This window comes from Mya arenaria, chromosome 4 (genome assembly GCF_026914265.1).
Source record: "Mya arenaria isolate MELC-2E11 chromosome 4, ASM2691426v1".
In the NCBI taxonomy this organism is placed as follows: Eukaryota; Metazoa; Mollusca; class Bivalvia; order Myida; family Myidae; genus Mya; species Mya arenaria.
In genome coordinates, this window is record NC_069125.1 from 70,481,587 (window position 1) to 70,497,520 (window position 15,934).

General features: G+C 37.6%; 2 protein-coding genes across 2 annotated transcripts; one reads left to right on the forward strand and one right to left on the reverse strand.

Moving 5' to 3' along the window:
• Positions 1–907: 907 nt before the first annotated feature.
• Positions 908–6,736, reverse strand: LOC128230204 (trichohyalin-like). The gene is made up of 8 exons (XM_052942272.1): positions 6,204–6,736; positions 5,754–5,812; positions 4,718–4,836; positions 4,356–4,449; positions 4,003–4,113; positions 3,414–3,509; positions 2,512–2,747; positions 908–2,346 (listed from the first exon to the last, which is right to left on the reverse strand). Exons 1-8 carry the CDS (start codon positions 6,655–6,657, stop codon positions 2,031–2,033), a joined length of 1,485 nt encoding a protein of 494 aa, XP_052798232.1. The 5' UTR covers positions 6,658–6,736; the 3' UTR covers positions 908–2,030.
• A 3,526-nt stretch (positions 6,737–10,262) lies between these two features.
• Positions 10,263–14,276, forward strand: LOC128230401 (fatty acid-binding protein, adipocyte-like). Its single transcript, XM_052942629.1, has 4 exons — positions 10,263–10,423; positions 12,651–12,823; positions 13,290–13,391; positions 14,114–14,276. Exons 1-4 carry the CDS (start codon positions 10,357–10,359, stop codon positions 14,162–14,164), a joined length of 393 nt encoding a protein of 130 aa, XP_052798589.1. The 5' UTR covers positions 10,263–10,356; the 3' UTR covers positions 14,165–14,276.
• Positions 14,277–15,934: the final 1,658 nt, after the last annotated feature.

Genomic DNA, 15,934 nt, shown 5'->3' on the forward strand with positions numbered 1-15,934 from the left:
TTCACCGAAAACTTTAATCTCAAAGATTGTCCCTTCAAAGAAATCAGTACCGTGTTTCAATAACTCAACTTAAACGGACACAACTATCAACGAACGATCGAAAAACAACAACTCATTCTTGCTTATAAGACTGGAAGTGTTATACTAGGAGTATTTGAACTTTCCTGACACTCGCTCAGTAGTCATTCGAGTTTCTTGTTCTTAAATATTTTTGTCGTATGCCCGTTGATAGGATTTATTTACGTATACTTACAATATGCTACCGCTTTATCTGTTAATCTGTTGATTTTGTGCAATCTCTGTCTGACCTATGCACATTCACGATGTTTGATGTAGCCGGGTTGGGGGACGGGTTACGGTGAGTAGCGCTTCTCTCGTTTGAAATGTCCTTTTAACGCTAAAAACTTCACCATGGTACTCTTTTTAAATGCACTTCAAACATTTTAAACTAAATACTTCTCTCCACGCAATTTATATTTCGCTGAGTCTGAAATTGTGTATTCTTTCGTGACGACGACGTTGCTGCTGCTACTGCTGCTAAAGGTGATGATGGTGATGATGAAAACTGCAGTTTTTAATTTAACTATATTAGTTGATGATTTATCAAATAACCTAAATTACAAAAGTATTCAAATTCAATGAGAACGTGTTTTACAGAGGTGTAAAAGATAGCCGGTTTTATTTTATGTAACTTAATGTTTTGATATATTTTTCGACCAAAATAGTCAATATTATATCGTAAAGACGCAAGATAGTTATGACGGCGGTTTGCACAACAGCGATGAGCTATTGTTTTAATTTCCAGTCAATTCATCATTTGATAAAAGCATGCAAGTTTACAACTAAAACATGATATATAAGTCTTATAAATAAAAATATCATCGACTGAAGAAAAAATCCAAAATGGTTAATTATTTTACACCTTTTATTGAAATGGTCAAATACGCTACAGTAAAGCAATGGTAGGGTTATAGTACGTGTTTATGAATAATAGAAGTAGACGGACACAGAAACTGGAAGGGAGAACATATTAATAAATCCCTATATAAATATTGCAATTAACACAATTTTAATAAACCCCATTTTTAATTATACAAACAATTCCCTTCAAATAAAATCTTGGATGAATTAGTGCGGGGACTTGTGGTGCTTGATGTCGATACCCGGCCCTCAGAGCCACCGCTATATTATCCTTCCTTCCATTTCCTTTGTCCCCCCCCCCCTCCACAACTTTCCCTACTATCAACAACACTCCCCCTTGTCTCCCAACCGTTCTCTCTTACCATTCCCTTTTTGCCACTTTCTTATTCCCTTTCTCTCCTTCCCTCTCCACTGCTTATCTTTATCCCCCTTACCATAATCTCCTTTCTCCCCTCCCGTAGATTCGCCCCCGATGGCTCAAATAACGCAATATTATAGCATGTCAAAGGTTACATTTATTATCTCCTATTGTTTCTTATGGTTGTGAAGTTTTGGGGTTTAATAAGCTTAATCAAATAATATTCATTTAAAATTCTGCCCAACTGTACTAGATGCGAGACAATCTGCTAGCAACGTTGCTGTTTAAGGAGAGGTAGGGCGTATATATCCATATGTAAAAGTATGATTAAGTTTTGGATGAATTTCTGCAAACAGATATCATTATTCCATCATGCAATAACGCGTGCTCTGTTCATAGTCTAAACATTCACACGGGAAGATAATGATGGCTATTCATATCTATGTTTGTATTGCATGATAATAATCTTGTTAAATATGAATAAAAAAATCATTTTGCTGATAAAATGAAAATCCAGTACAATAATTAAACATGCTCGGTCAAAAATCAGGTCTCTAGTATAGGTTAATTGTAAAGAAGAGCAATATGTTAGCCCTCTTCAAATCATATTTGCAACTTAATGTTTCATTTAATTTGGTATAAATATCGGTCTTAGTCATATTTAGGTTAAACTCATTTGAAGGGTTACTTTTGGTTTGAATTAAAACTTAACAAGGGAAAGGCGCAACCCGACATAAGTATATTTCATATGTTAGCGTTTCAAATGTTTTGGGTTCCAACCGACGCGTGTAGACCTGGTTCCTGCAAGATAAGGCGGACGTGCGTATTTGGTCATGTCCGCCTGCCTGAGCCTCTGTTGTAGATGCAGTTTCTCATCTGTGGTCCTCTGCAAGCTTTCCTCCAGGCTCGTGTTGGATCGCCGCAGCCCCTCATTTTTACGGACGCTGTCATAGAGCTGTCTCTCAAGGTCCTGTCTCTCACGGTCCGCCTCCTCCAGTAGCGTCTTCTGTCGCTCCATTTCCTGCCGGATATCGCTTGTCTCCCGAATGTGCTTTTCCTGCAATATTCTGAAAAGAAACATGTTCTTAATGGATTACTATGTTTGTACCTCAAAAGATGTGTAAACAACGACAGACAAGTGTAAATGAAATTGACTGTATACCGTGAATGAAATACGTGACTTTGTTAAATATGCCCAAAACCTGACAAGCGTTAATTGCTAGTTCACTTACCTCATATGTTGTTCCAGCGACTTAATCTTCACCTCGAGGTTTTTCTTGTCCTTGTTGAGAAGCTGCACCTCCTTCTCTAAAATGACCTTGTCGCGCGTGAGAGAGCGGAGGCGGCCGTGGCGTTCCTCGTGATCAACCTTAAGGCGCTCCAAGGCCGCCTGCAGCACCCGGTAATCCGCCTCCTTGGCGTGGAGCACGTGCTCCAGACCCACCCGCTCCCGCTCCTTTTCCTCCAACTGAAAAATGAAATGCACAGCGCATTGTTTTTGTTTAACCTTTTAAAGCAGTTTGCTTAAGAGAAAACACTACTTATACGGATAATACGATTGGCAACTTCAGTTAAACGGAAGAAATGTGATTGTCATGAATGTGTGCATGCTAATGTAGAATGGGACAAACAACCCTCTTCTAAATATATATATATATAAACCTATAAATACAATACTATTATACAACACACAACCAACGTTTAAAAGACATATTAAAATGTACAATACAAGTGAATAATGACACGAAATAGAAACAATACAAACATATTGAATTAGATGATAAATTAATAATGTAAGCAATAATAGTATAATATAACTCGCCAGGCTATGATACAGTATAACTATTTAGATACGAATTCTTTTAAATTCGATGAAGAACTAATAGATAAATATTGAGCAGTCACATCTTTGACTTCCAAAAAGCATGAACTAGAATATATGGAACAGGTAAAGATAGATTTTAGACCAATGGAATTTAAGTTAATTATATGAAACCTGTTTAAGAGATAAACCCATACAGAACATACGACAAGTACAAACTGAACAGTTGGATTGGGGATAACCAGTTTACACTAATAATACAACTGTCAGCTGATATTACAGTATTGAGACTCGACTTGTTTCTATCCTCACCTCTTCCTGTATCTGTCCAGTCTTGCTTTTCAGCTGTCGCTCCAATTCCTTGTTACGCTCCGCCGCCGCCTCAAACTGCTCTTGTTTCTTCTCCATCTGGCATCAATGATAATGTTCTTTAGTTTCACCAATTTGTACAAACTTTTTCGGTAACATTTTTCAAGAAGAGACTCTCATTAAAATCGAATCCCACTACGTTACGTTAGGGCATCTAGGGGTCAGCTCAGACTGCCCTTTGCATTAGCCACAACAACTAGCGGATCCAGGTCCAAGTTTACTTTTACTTTCAATATAGGAGAAAAAAGGAATAAACTTCGCACACAATGCACCATTTCGGACAAGAAATTGTTAATCTTTTCTTGGGGGATAAGCCCAAACACTCCTGCCAACACTTCAACCATATAATTTTCGGTTCTGAGAGAGGGGTGCAGGTCAAAAGATTACACGTACCCCCTCTAAAGTCAAATCCTGGGTCCGCCTCTGACAGCGTAATGAAATGAAGTGAACGTCACGATATGATTAAATTGAGAATAAACTCTGCACAGCCTGAGGGTAGAGTATGTTTCTTTAGCAAGTCAGCAATGTTTACCTGTTGTTTAAGACTGTTTACCAGCTCTGCGAACGTTTCTATATCCGCCTTGAGTTTCTCCCTCTCCTCTGTGGCCTTCTCCAGATCGCCTTGCAGTTCATCGTGTTTGTGCTGCGAGAAAAACACAGACTGGATATTTCTCAATAAAATATATACCTGTACATAAGTACATTTTACCACAAAATTAGGGAAATACGATTGAGCACGTTTCGTATTTTAGGGCTGTATTCCAGGGAGATATTCTCCATGAGTTAACACTGTCGACAACGTAATATAGAATAATTGAACAACAAGAAAAAAAAGTAACACCGCTACACCACCATAACCACGTGTCTTGTTAATGAATCTCGCACCTGTAGTGAAGTGAGCTGAGCTCTGTCCGCCTCCCGACCATTCTCGATGTTGGCCCGCAGCTGCCGCAACTCTTCCCGAATCTCGTCCTTCATTCTGAAACACATACTTGTAACACTCGAATCAAATTTAATAGTGGTTTTGCAAATTGTCATTCGCAAGTGATAGACCCCCCTTCTGAATCCAGAAAATTGCAAGTAGTAATTCAATAAGTGAAGCAGTTAAATGTAGTAGTGAAGTATATGCAGCATATCGAGGGGCGAAAGCGAAAAGGTTCTATCTTTTTCTTTATTTAATGTCACTTAGAACCTTTTCGCATTCACCCCTTGATATGCATCACTCACAAAAACTGTGGTCCACCTACCTTTCAAGGTCGTGTTGGCGGACGGTCGTGTCGATGACAACATCCCCGGCGGACCCCGGTTCCTCACAGATGGCACCCACCGCTCCATTCCTCGGATCCGCCACTGATATGCTTTCAACCTGACGTTGACGATATACTTTTTACATTTGCGTAATCCTAAGCTTTAGTGTTTCTTATAATGTAATCATCAGTTTGACTCGGCGTATCATTATGTCCACGATATACAGTTAACCAGTGAACAAATAAATTCTGTAACATCGAATTGACGAATCCATTTATACTCGTATAGTATATTGCGTAAATACATTATTGAAAACAAACGCCAAGAATAAAAGTGAAATGGCTGAATTCCAAATATCAGTGTACGGGTCACAGACTAGGGTAACGCTTGATATTTGATATCGTAACTTACAGGTGAATGATTTGTTTGGACGAACTTGATACCGGGTTGGTAAAGTACGGGAAAGGCGCAGGTTATCGGTACATTTCATTTGTCATATCATGGCATGTGAACAAAATTGAAAGGAAATTTGATTAACTTCAGCACAATAAGGCCACTCAAAACTGATGTTTTGTTCGTCGGAATTTTGCGCACTTGCTTCTCATACAATGTAAACAAATAGTTTAAGTCTTTTTTAAGCGACCGTTCCTGTTGATCACCAAATATCACACAAATGCCCTAACAGGCAAAAATGGCCCGAAATTGCCTCCAAATACATACTGGTAAAAACTGGTAAAATTGCCTCCAAATACATACTGGTAAAATTGCCTCCAAATACATACTTGTGAATTTGCTTCCAAATACAATTTTATATGTTTCGGACAACTCCCGGAAGACTTTTCACCAGTTGCAGATATAAAAGTGAAAAATTGATGGGGCTTGCAATGAGAAGAGAGAATTTAGATGTTATCATTTTAAATATCAATTGGATAAGTCAAAATGGTTTCGCCTTTAAACGATGATTTGAAAAGGGAAGTGAATTTTCTTATGACAACGTTGTATGCCCATAAGGTAATAAAAAGTCCTACTACTCACCGGGCGGGGAAAGGTTCCCCCTACCTTGGTTGGACGCCCAATCTGCCGTAGGGAACCGCCTGCATTATGGAAAGAGGTTTACAGAGGATCGAAATGTAACCGTGTTTGAAATACCTTTAAATAAGGTACATGAGATATGAAATAAGTAAATTTTAATCAAAAGCATGGCACCAGTCGAAAACAAATTGTATAATAATTTGAATGTGAAAATGACTGGAACATAATATATATATTTATGAGGGTGTAACCCATCTTTTTTGGTACGCGTTGGGATTAAAGAGGGCGATACGCAAAAGTGAGGAACTCAAAATTAGACATACGGTACCCAGGCGCAAAATAGTTTACAATCATTATTATTTGTTCCGCATGTTTCTGGTGGACTATGTCAAAGGAACGTTCGGTATGCAACATATGTGATGGACTATGTGTACCGTATAAAAGACAACGTACCGGAAGAGAGTGAGGATGAAAGGGAGATGTTTTCTCGTGTCCCCTCAAGTTGCTGTGCCACCTGCGAGAGGCCGAGTGCCCTGAGGGCCGCCAGCATGGACGGGTACACATCCGGTGGTCGCTTCAGAATCACGTACAACAGGTCTTCTGTGAGGTCCGCGTCGCCCTTTCCGCTTGACTTTATCTGCAGCCACTGTTCTGGTGTCACCACGCACTTCTCTATAAATGGGTCAATGACTTGATTCACTGGTAACTTTTTCTTTAAATATCCCCAGTTTCTCAAAATCTTCATTTCATCCTTTGGATTTAAAGTGTTACTTTCCTTTACTTCACCTTTCCATGTCCGAATTATGTTTTCGATTTCCGTATCTTTATTCGAAAGATTTCTGCCCGCATCAAACCTTTGATCACTCTTTGCCGTCCGCGGACCGTAGACGACCTGGTGTCCGCTCATCTTGAACAATTATTAGCAGAGTTTAACATTATTTCCACTGTAAACAACTTCACTCTTCGAAATGATTTACAGTGAGTAATGCTGTCAGAAACATTATATTCCCTGTAGTGGAACATTTCTTTGTCTTTAAACAAGGTTTTTGCGTGCTACAGTTGGGAGCGGTCCAAATTGTTACATACATTGTTCAGTTTTTTTTTTTGTATTTTGAAAGATAATGAAATGATATATAATACATATTATATGTAATTTCGCAGAATAGAAATCATTGACATATCCTATCCCAGTCCAATTGTTTGGTATATGATATTAGAATCATTGACGAGTTGCAGCAATACATGTTCTTTTCCTTTCGCAGTGCTTGCTTCTGTCAGCGTCACTGCCCTTGTTGATGACTGAACTCTGACAATCTGAAAAAAGAGTGAAAAAAGCTTTTCATATTAAAGAATGTTAATATAGTTAGACACCTCGTTGTATTTGTATATAGAGCTTTTGAAATAATAAAACAGTTTACTCTGTAGCTTAAGCATGTTTATAGATGGTATTTTATTGTGTGAATGTCTCCTGAAAACGTAACAACTGTTGACATGTCAAGGTCTAATTTACATCTCCGTACCATTGTCTTATTATTTCCCTTTCTACAAATTAATATGATTTAACTTTCAATTGATATATTCTATTAACAGTGGTGATATGGTTATTTTGTTAAAAAGTAATTACATCTACGTTCAAATATGAAAAATATTAATACATAAAGCAATATGGTAGTGGTTTGACTTACGAAATATTCAAATCTCTTACTGACGATGTGCGCGCTAAATTTAAAATGTACTTTAATGGCAGGTTTGTTATTGTTATTCATGCATTTTTTTTATTCAAACTGGCCGTTGGAAATGTCCAAAAGGTTAAGAGAAGTTATCATGGTTTTCAATTCATTTCATTTCATGCCAAACATAAATAATTTATTATTTACCTTAGGGATAAGAATACACAATGAACACACATATAGTTGTGCCACAGACGGGATACTTTAATCGGATTCGTTATTGGCAGCTCATATCTATTTCACATAGTATAAGTCACAATTACTTAATTTTGCACATTAATGAAAATGGTAAGTAAAATGGTTAATGCAATTCAAGAAATTCACGTATAAATTGTACAACACAGTATATTTGTGTAAGTAATTTCCTTTCAAAGATGAATATATTATGATATTAATGTTTCATTCGAATTGTCCACAAATGAAACATTAGCTTAGTAACTGCACACCCGCTCACAAAGATATGCTAGGCCAGAGTTAAAACCAGAGTTAAAACTTCAGCTCAATATTATGAAATGTAAAAAGCTCAGGAAAGCTGTACCCACCACACCTTGCAACGAGCATGAACAAATAATGCACTTACGCCGTGTATGTTCAATTTTAACATATTCAGAGCGACATTAATTTCTAATGCACGTCTGTCTGTCACTTTTATCACGAGTTCTGACGGCCGCTACTTTATCCATTCAAAACCCTTACAGCGAGTTTCGAACGCGATAGTTTTTGGAATTATATCATTATCTTTTATACTGAATTGAAAATATTTAAAACATACTTAAGCTGCTTTTGTTCTACTTCTAACCTTCCTGTCAATACAAAACAGTTTGTTTATTCAGACCATCGTATACTTGCTAATTGTTGAGTTTGCAATCATGAGAAGTTTATTGTGAATATTATAAATGCTCATTTTTGATAATAAGTATTATTAAACTAGATATAATAACTATGAATTTCTGTTCTCATACATGCTCCTGGCCTGGTATTCATAAAACATCTTAATTCATTTTCTTACTTAAGTCATTTTCTTACTTAAGTCATTTTCTTACTTAAGTAATTTCCTTACTTATGTCATTTTCTTACTTAAGTCATTTCCTTAGGTTAAGTATCTCACTGGTCATGACAAAATAACTAATTAATATCTAAAATACTTATTTTTCATTGAAGTTAGGCAATACACATTACTTGATTAAACCCCCCACCTTTTTTCTTATTTTGACCATGAACATTTTAGAAATCGACATTAGTTACGAAATGACTTAAGATGTTTTATGAAGACCAGCTCATTTTTTATTATCATATCCTTTATTTACTAAAAGAGTTTAAAATTTCCCTTATTCATTCAAAGCTTGCATCAGACTTAACACATAAATAGAAACATTAAACCTTAAGTTTATAATTTTTGTTTTAACAGCACTTGGGATTTTTATGCGCCAGAGGGTGGCATATAGTTATCTGATCTTCCGCCCGTTCATCCGTCCGTCCCCCGGGTTTTCCGAACGCTAAGGGCCAGGGGCCTTAAACTTTGCAAACAGATTGTTCATAACCAACAGACCTTGAGATTACCTCAGCAGAAAAAATCGGTTTCTGATCAATATATGAAGTACACTTAGGCCATGGGATCTTAAACTTACTAGGTAGGTAGGTCAAGACCATGATATGAATTTTGACGGGTCAGTTGGTCTAAGTTTAATGTCGTGGTGAACTACATTTGAAAATCAGTTTACATTCAATATCTGAAGAACACTATGGGCCAAGACACCTAACCTAGTAGGCAGGTTGGTAACCAACAGATCGGAACCCTATTGTTTTTAGTGGGTCAGATGTCAAGGTCGATGTGACGGTAAGGTGAAAATACGCAAAACATGCAATTGATAAAAAACCTGGATGAGGTCCCTCAAACTTGACCAGCACCCTTACTATTTTGACGTCAGTTGGTCAAAAGCCAAGGTTGTGGTGACCTTGAGCTGAAAATCTGTTGTTTTTTTCAATAACTGTAGAATACTTGAAACCCGGTACTTCCAACTTGAAATTCTGGTAAATTGCATCTGCTTCCTTGTAGTCATGTTTCATAAACTTTTGCGGCGTCTTCAACGTCTTGTAACGTTCTTTAAAAGTAAAATCTTCAAGGCGATGCTCTGTCCCAACCCCGTTCGGTACAGCGTATTCAGGGTCTGTTCAGTATCATTACTCGGGACTCGAGAGGGTAGTACGGGCGCGGCAGGGGTTGGGGTTACCCCCAACTACATGTGTACATATGAACTATTTATAAGGTTGTCGAACATTTCAAATATTTTCATTGTTAGAAACTGAAAACGTATGCTATGCTTTACATTAAAGCAAAATAAAACTAAAAACAAAGATTCTGACAATACTAATTAAGAAAGGGTACTAATTAAACGATAGACTTCAAGTGCGCTCAGATTGGATATTAGTTATATAAGTTTATTAGATTTCTTTTTAATCGCAGAATGTTGGAGAAGTTAAAAAACAATCTGCGGTTTGTCATCTGTTATGTTGTAATAGGTTTAAGATAAAGAATGAAGTAACGACCATGATCATTTTCCTTTAAGATTTCTGACTTCGAAAGTCGTCATTTTTTCAAAACTGATTTATCTATATTTGAATCAAATGGTTTGACCGCATACATGTAAGATCTTCCTATCATTAACGTTAATTAACATATAACTTATCTAGTACTTACACTATGATATGTGTCTGGCCATTTACTCCTGGTGATGTCGCGATAGCCAACACTGATACGGATAAAATACACTCCCTTTATCTGATATTGCAGTGGGCGCAGATATCACGCTAGTTACATTTCGGCTCTCCTGAGAAACAGTTGTGTTTGCACGCAGACAGTTTTCAGATTTCCAGTCATGGCTCTTGTAGGAAAATGGGAATATGTGTCCGCAGAGAATCTGGATGAGTACATGACCGTTGCAGGTAAGTGTAGCTTTAACTTTTTTTAACGTCGATTAATCATGCATAATTAGTTGCACCCAACCTCAAAAACGGTAAATGCGAACTTTGTGAAAAAAACAGCGACCAGAACCCTTTATTCATGGAAAGTCGCGTACAACCAGGTTTACATATTGATAGGACCTTTTCGGGTGGACATGTCTTGTCATTGCCATTAATTGGTATTACATGTATTTGAACGCAGTGAACACTGTGAACTAGTGTATGTATAATTTTCTGTTGAAAATCTCTCCGAGGTACGAAGTTTATGGTGATTATTGATGAAACGGTTGCAAGTATGAACCAATAAATTATAACCTGCCGCTACCGATGGACCAGGCATCACATTTTTACATTATAGTCAATCGGGCATGCGAAGAATAACATAAAGTAACGGACCAAGCAGCTTTGTGATTGCAGTCGTAATTGCTGCTTTACACACATAATACCTGTGATTGCAGCTGTACGTAGCTACTACCTTACACTAATACTTGATGCATCTCTGCGACAAAGATAAACTGGTACATGGACGGGAACCACTGCATCGCCAACCCAAAAACTGTATTTAGCTGCAAAGCTCTGTAATAGATATCCCATCAACACATCGTTAATCGAATCATTAGGGACAGAGACAAACAAGATACAATTAAGGGATGCCGAGGGGGGTTTGTGGTTGTGTGTTGAAAATAATTAATTCTTCAGATGAATGCTTGTTTTATAAAGACAACATGACTCAGTCTTCCTGATTACATCCACTGCAGGATACAACTTGTAAACGATTGCATTATCATGTGGTGTGATGATGAAATATTTACGGGTACGCGCAAACTCAGCTAGTTCAGGGTCCACATGCATTTGATAAAACTATCTCAATTCGCTGAACACTTCGGCCATATATCATGGAGTGGGTGTGTGAAGGGGTTATGCATATAAATACTCTATGAGATGAATGCCTTTTTTTATTAATACAACATGACCCAGTCTCCTTGATAACATCCAGAGTTCGATATGACTTTTATTCGTTTGCGTATCCGGGCGTGTGATAATGAAAGCTTTACGTGTCCAAACGCAGCTATCATTTCAGGGGCCACATGCATTTGATAAAACAATTTCATTTGCAAAACACTTGAAACCAAGGATTAAAACTCATCGAGCCTGTATTTTACTTGCAGGAAAACGTATTAACAATATCGTTCAAAAATCGAAATCAAAAACTTCATTGAGAAGACTGTGGTTGCAAACATGTTCATTCACTCAGAGCTTGTTTGAGTTGTCAAATGTTATAAAACATTAATTCAAACAAGGGCATTGAGATAAGACAGTGATTCATTTGGTAAAGGGGAAAGAAGTGTTCCATGGTTGACAGCAATGATTACTTTTCTATTTCATGGGTTTAGGCATATGTACCTCTTTATCTGGTTGACGAGAAAGAACTTCAAGCTTCATTCTTAAAGCCATTGGTCTTTGATATATTTTCTTTCGTATGACAGAAAAACGATATGTATACATGGAGAGTTCTTGTAATTTTGGTCGGGTTTTATTGCATTAAAACAGAAAAGCTCATCCCTGTTTGAAAACCTCCCCTCAATATTATAAAAAAAACGTATTTCTTAACAACCTCTTAAGAGATGCAAGAAATTAACGTTATTCAACCCTGTGAACGTTACGAGTGAAAACGGATCCCAGACATGAACGTAGAACAACCAGTTCTACGAAATGGTCCTAGAGCGATATCCTTAAAAAAAGTAAAATAATGCATTTGTATAAAGAAAAAATAGTAATTTATTAATAAAAAATCTACGCAGTGATTACAGTGTAGTAATGAACATTGGTAGCCTTGACCTACATCATCTAAGTAATATAATAGTAGTATGTTTAGTGTTTTGAACGGTCAGACTGACCAGTGGCGATCAGTGACCGGAGATACACCACTGAATCCAGCAGCCGAGTGTTTATTATCCCCGAACCTATTACTAAGGTTATGTCTATATCCATGTTTTGATAACTTGACTGCCTTGTGAAGAGTATTTTGATAGTAAGGTAAAAACAGCAACAACAAACGTTACAATCATATATATGTTATACGAAAAGTAAATAAATATGTTAGTACCATGCTTATTTATTTCGTAGAATGTAAAGCATGTGTTGAACGAAAACTACTTTTGTTAGTATTATGAAATATCCCGCCGAAACGTTGGTTCCCTTATTGCAGCGGTTCCCGACAACCTGAAGGAAGTGGCAAAGAACAGCAAGCCATCCCTGGAGATCACGAACTCCGGGGACCAGTGGACGCTCAAGACGACCGTGAGTGACAAGGTCAAGGACACGACCTTCACATTGGGTCAGGAGTTCGAGACAAAGTCGCTCACCGGACAGGACCTGAAGGTAGTGGACCGCTGCCTACCAATACAAATGAGTTTTTATTTAGAAGCATACATTATTGCTATATTGAATTAACGTGAATTCTAGACAAACGAACTACTAGTATAACTAATATCAATAATTGTTGCCTAGTGTTCGTGCGTTTGTGAAGTATCATTTAAGAGAAAACATTCATCGAATGATAGGACGCGAGCTTGTTAATCGCGTAATACTTGTTTGTTTTGTGTAAATAATATTTATTTAACAATTACAAATTTGCAGGAATACGCATCTGTATATCTTGAACATTATTTTTAACTTGCCTCTCTTTTTTCGTGGCATTTGTATGGAACGACAACTCTTCATGAACTCATTCTTTTTAAAAGCTCTTCAAATAATTAATTTTAATGATTTGAAAACCTCTAAAAACAGAATGAGTTGGTTGATGTAGATTAAGCTTCCCCTAAAACTGGCTTCATGTATTTTTCAGTGCGTGGTTACCATGGAGGGCGAGAAAATGGTGGAGACGCAGAAGGCAGGTGACGTGACCACCATCGTCACGCGCGAGGTGCAGGGGGACCAACTCGTGTCGGTATGCATTACCCACCACTTAAAGAAGCATTTGAAACAATTCAAAACTGAAACCTAATTATAGTTTTGTAAAGTGAAAACTTTATTCTTTTGAACCAATTGGTCGGGGTTTTGATCTCTTTCTAAGCTCACGAACAGATGGAAATGGCATTTTCGCTCTGCCTGTGAAATTGTGACAGTGGCAGATTTTAATTTTCGATTTCAGCTCCAGACTCATTCTTTAGAAAAGTATTATATTTTATTCAGTTAAACGAGACTTTTATGCCTGCGTTCGTCGTAATAGAGCGGACATGTAGGCACACTGGTAATCGAATACGAATAGCAGCTGCATTGTAAGCCACCGACCATAATTAAGACCACGTTCGCCGTAATTGCGGAAATAATTGGCACAAACAGAAATCATGATTTCACAGAGTTCTACCGTGATTAACAGCATTTGGAATGCCATAAAAGAATGGTGAATATTCAGTTAATAATTTGCACGAAGTTCGGTCTCTCGAGAACGAGTATATTATGAGATTCATTGTACTTGGATTGTTAACATCATTAATTAGAAATTATGCAGCGCTGCTACTGTACGTGATATAACGATATGCGAGCGCTTGTCCGTTTTGGACACGGATACTGACTTTTCGAATTGTCCAGAGTGGAGTTTAAAATACGGTATGGAACGACGAGAAAGGACACGGCCATTTAACCTTATTGTACGTTGCCTTATTTCAGAAAATGACGCTCGGCGGCTCCACAGCTACAGTGACCTTCAAGCGGGCTTAGTGACCGACACAAGGGAACAACCAAATGATTCATTTGGTTCATTTGTATTATTTTAAATTATTATGAGCTTTTCATGTGTAATAAATATGTCAGATAAAGGTTGAAAAAATGATACACGTAGGTTTTGTTACCAATATGTTTTTGTTGCGAAAACTATAGAAATACTATTATTATTTTGTGCTGGAACAGCAAGTTGAGGTGGGAGAAGTGAGAAAGAACAAAGACAGTTCGCTGCGGGTGGTAGATAATACCATATATAGGCTCTGTCAAGGGTTTTAATTTCTCAAATATAACCAATATATAAGTCAGCGATACTTTTCTATACAATTGTTGAGCAGAATACCATGCAGTATCAGCCAAACATGGGTGGTAACATCGACTGCGGCGTCGTCATCGTCCGCTTCGTGGTAGTTGGCGTCATACTACCGATTCGATTCAATAACTTTTGAAAGACTGTCAAGTCCTTAAACTTCGTATAAATATAAGTAAGAGCTAGTAGATAAGTAATGTTGATCTTTGGGTCAGTAGATGAAATTTAAAAGTCGTGGCGCCCTTTACTAGTAAATGATTTCAATCAATAACTTGCGAATTACTTGTAGAAGAGTCCTCAGATTCTGCATGTACATCATGAATCATGGTAGCAGAGCGGATTGCTCCTAGTGATTTCGCGTCCATTTGGTCAACGGTCAAATCATTGTGACCTTAACTCGAAACATGGTTTTCGATCAATAACATGTGAATGGTTTGTTGTATAGTGTTTCAACTGGGTATGCATGTTGGCTAGGGGGATAACTAGATAACGGTTTCCTTTCATTAACTTGAAAATGGCTTGTTATATCGTCTTTAGACATTGTGTGTACATTGTCCATGACCAATTTATCCCTATTAGCAGGTCATATTGTGTAAAAATATGCAACACATCCAATTCATGGTATTCTGTGGTTGGACAATGTCGAATGCTCACCATTTTCGAAGCCGACCTGGCTCTACGCCACTTGTACACTCACAGTCGCTGAAAGAAGCTATTTTAATGTTGAAGACTTTGTGAGATCACAAGTCATTATCAACGGAGAGTCCATCTTATATTACTTCCATGCCACTTGTCTGACTTTCGCCATGTTCCTCATGAACTAACCTGCATTAATATAAAAAAACACAATCATCGTAATGTTTATACTAATGTGATTGGTCGGCGTTCATAGTATGCCTGTAAATAATAAGCCACATTCAAGCTTTATTGAAACTTCAGTAAAATACATGTAAATTAACAACTATCAATTGGTTGTTTATTTTGGAACATGCGTTCGGGATAAAGTGTGAAATTATGCCTTCGAGGGAGTCATAAGGTTTTGTGCAATTGGGACCGGCTATTGTGCTCGACTCCTCGACTTGTTTAGGTTTTGATGCACCGTCGGTATAATTTATATGAAAAAAGAAGGAAAATGTTCGGGACTAAGCTTCGACCTCGAGGGACCGCTGGTTCTCGAACGACTGCCTGTTCGAACGACCGCAGTTTTACTGTAAGTCAAACGTTGCCAACATTAGTAACACTTAAAGTGAGCCAATCGAGTTTTGTCAAGTATTGTATCAAGAGCTGTCACAGTAAGTGACGAATGTCCCCGAAATGCCATCCGATTCAATTGTTTATGCAACTATATGTCTACATTTAGGAAGGGAGAACATTAACTATAGCAATTTACAAGATCTCTTATGGTTAACCTCAAGTCGAGGGGAGTGATGAAGAAAGATGTAGGGACGGGAGTGTTGTGC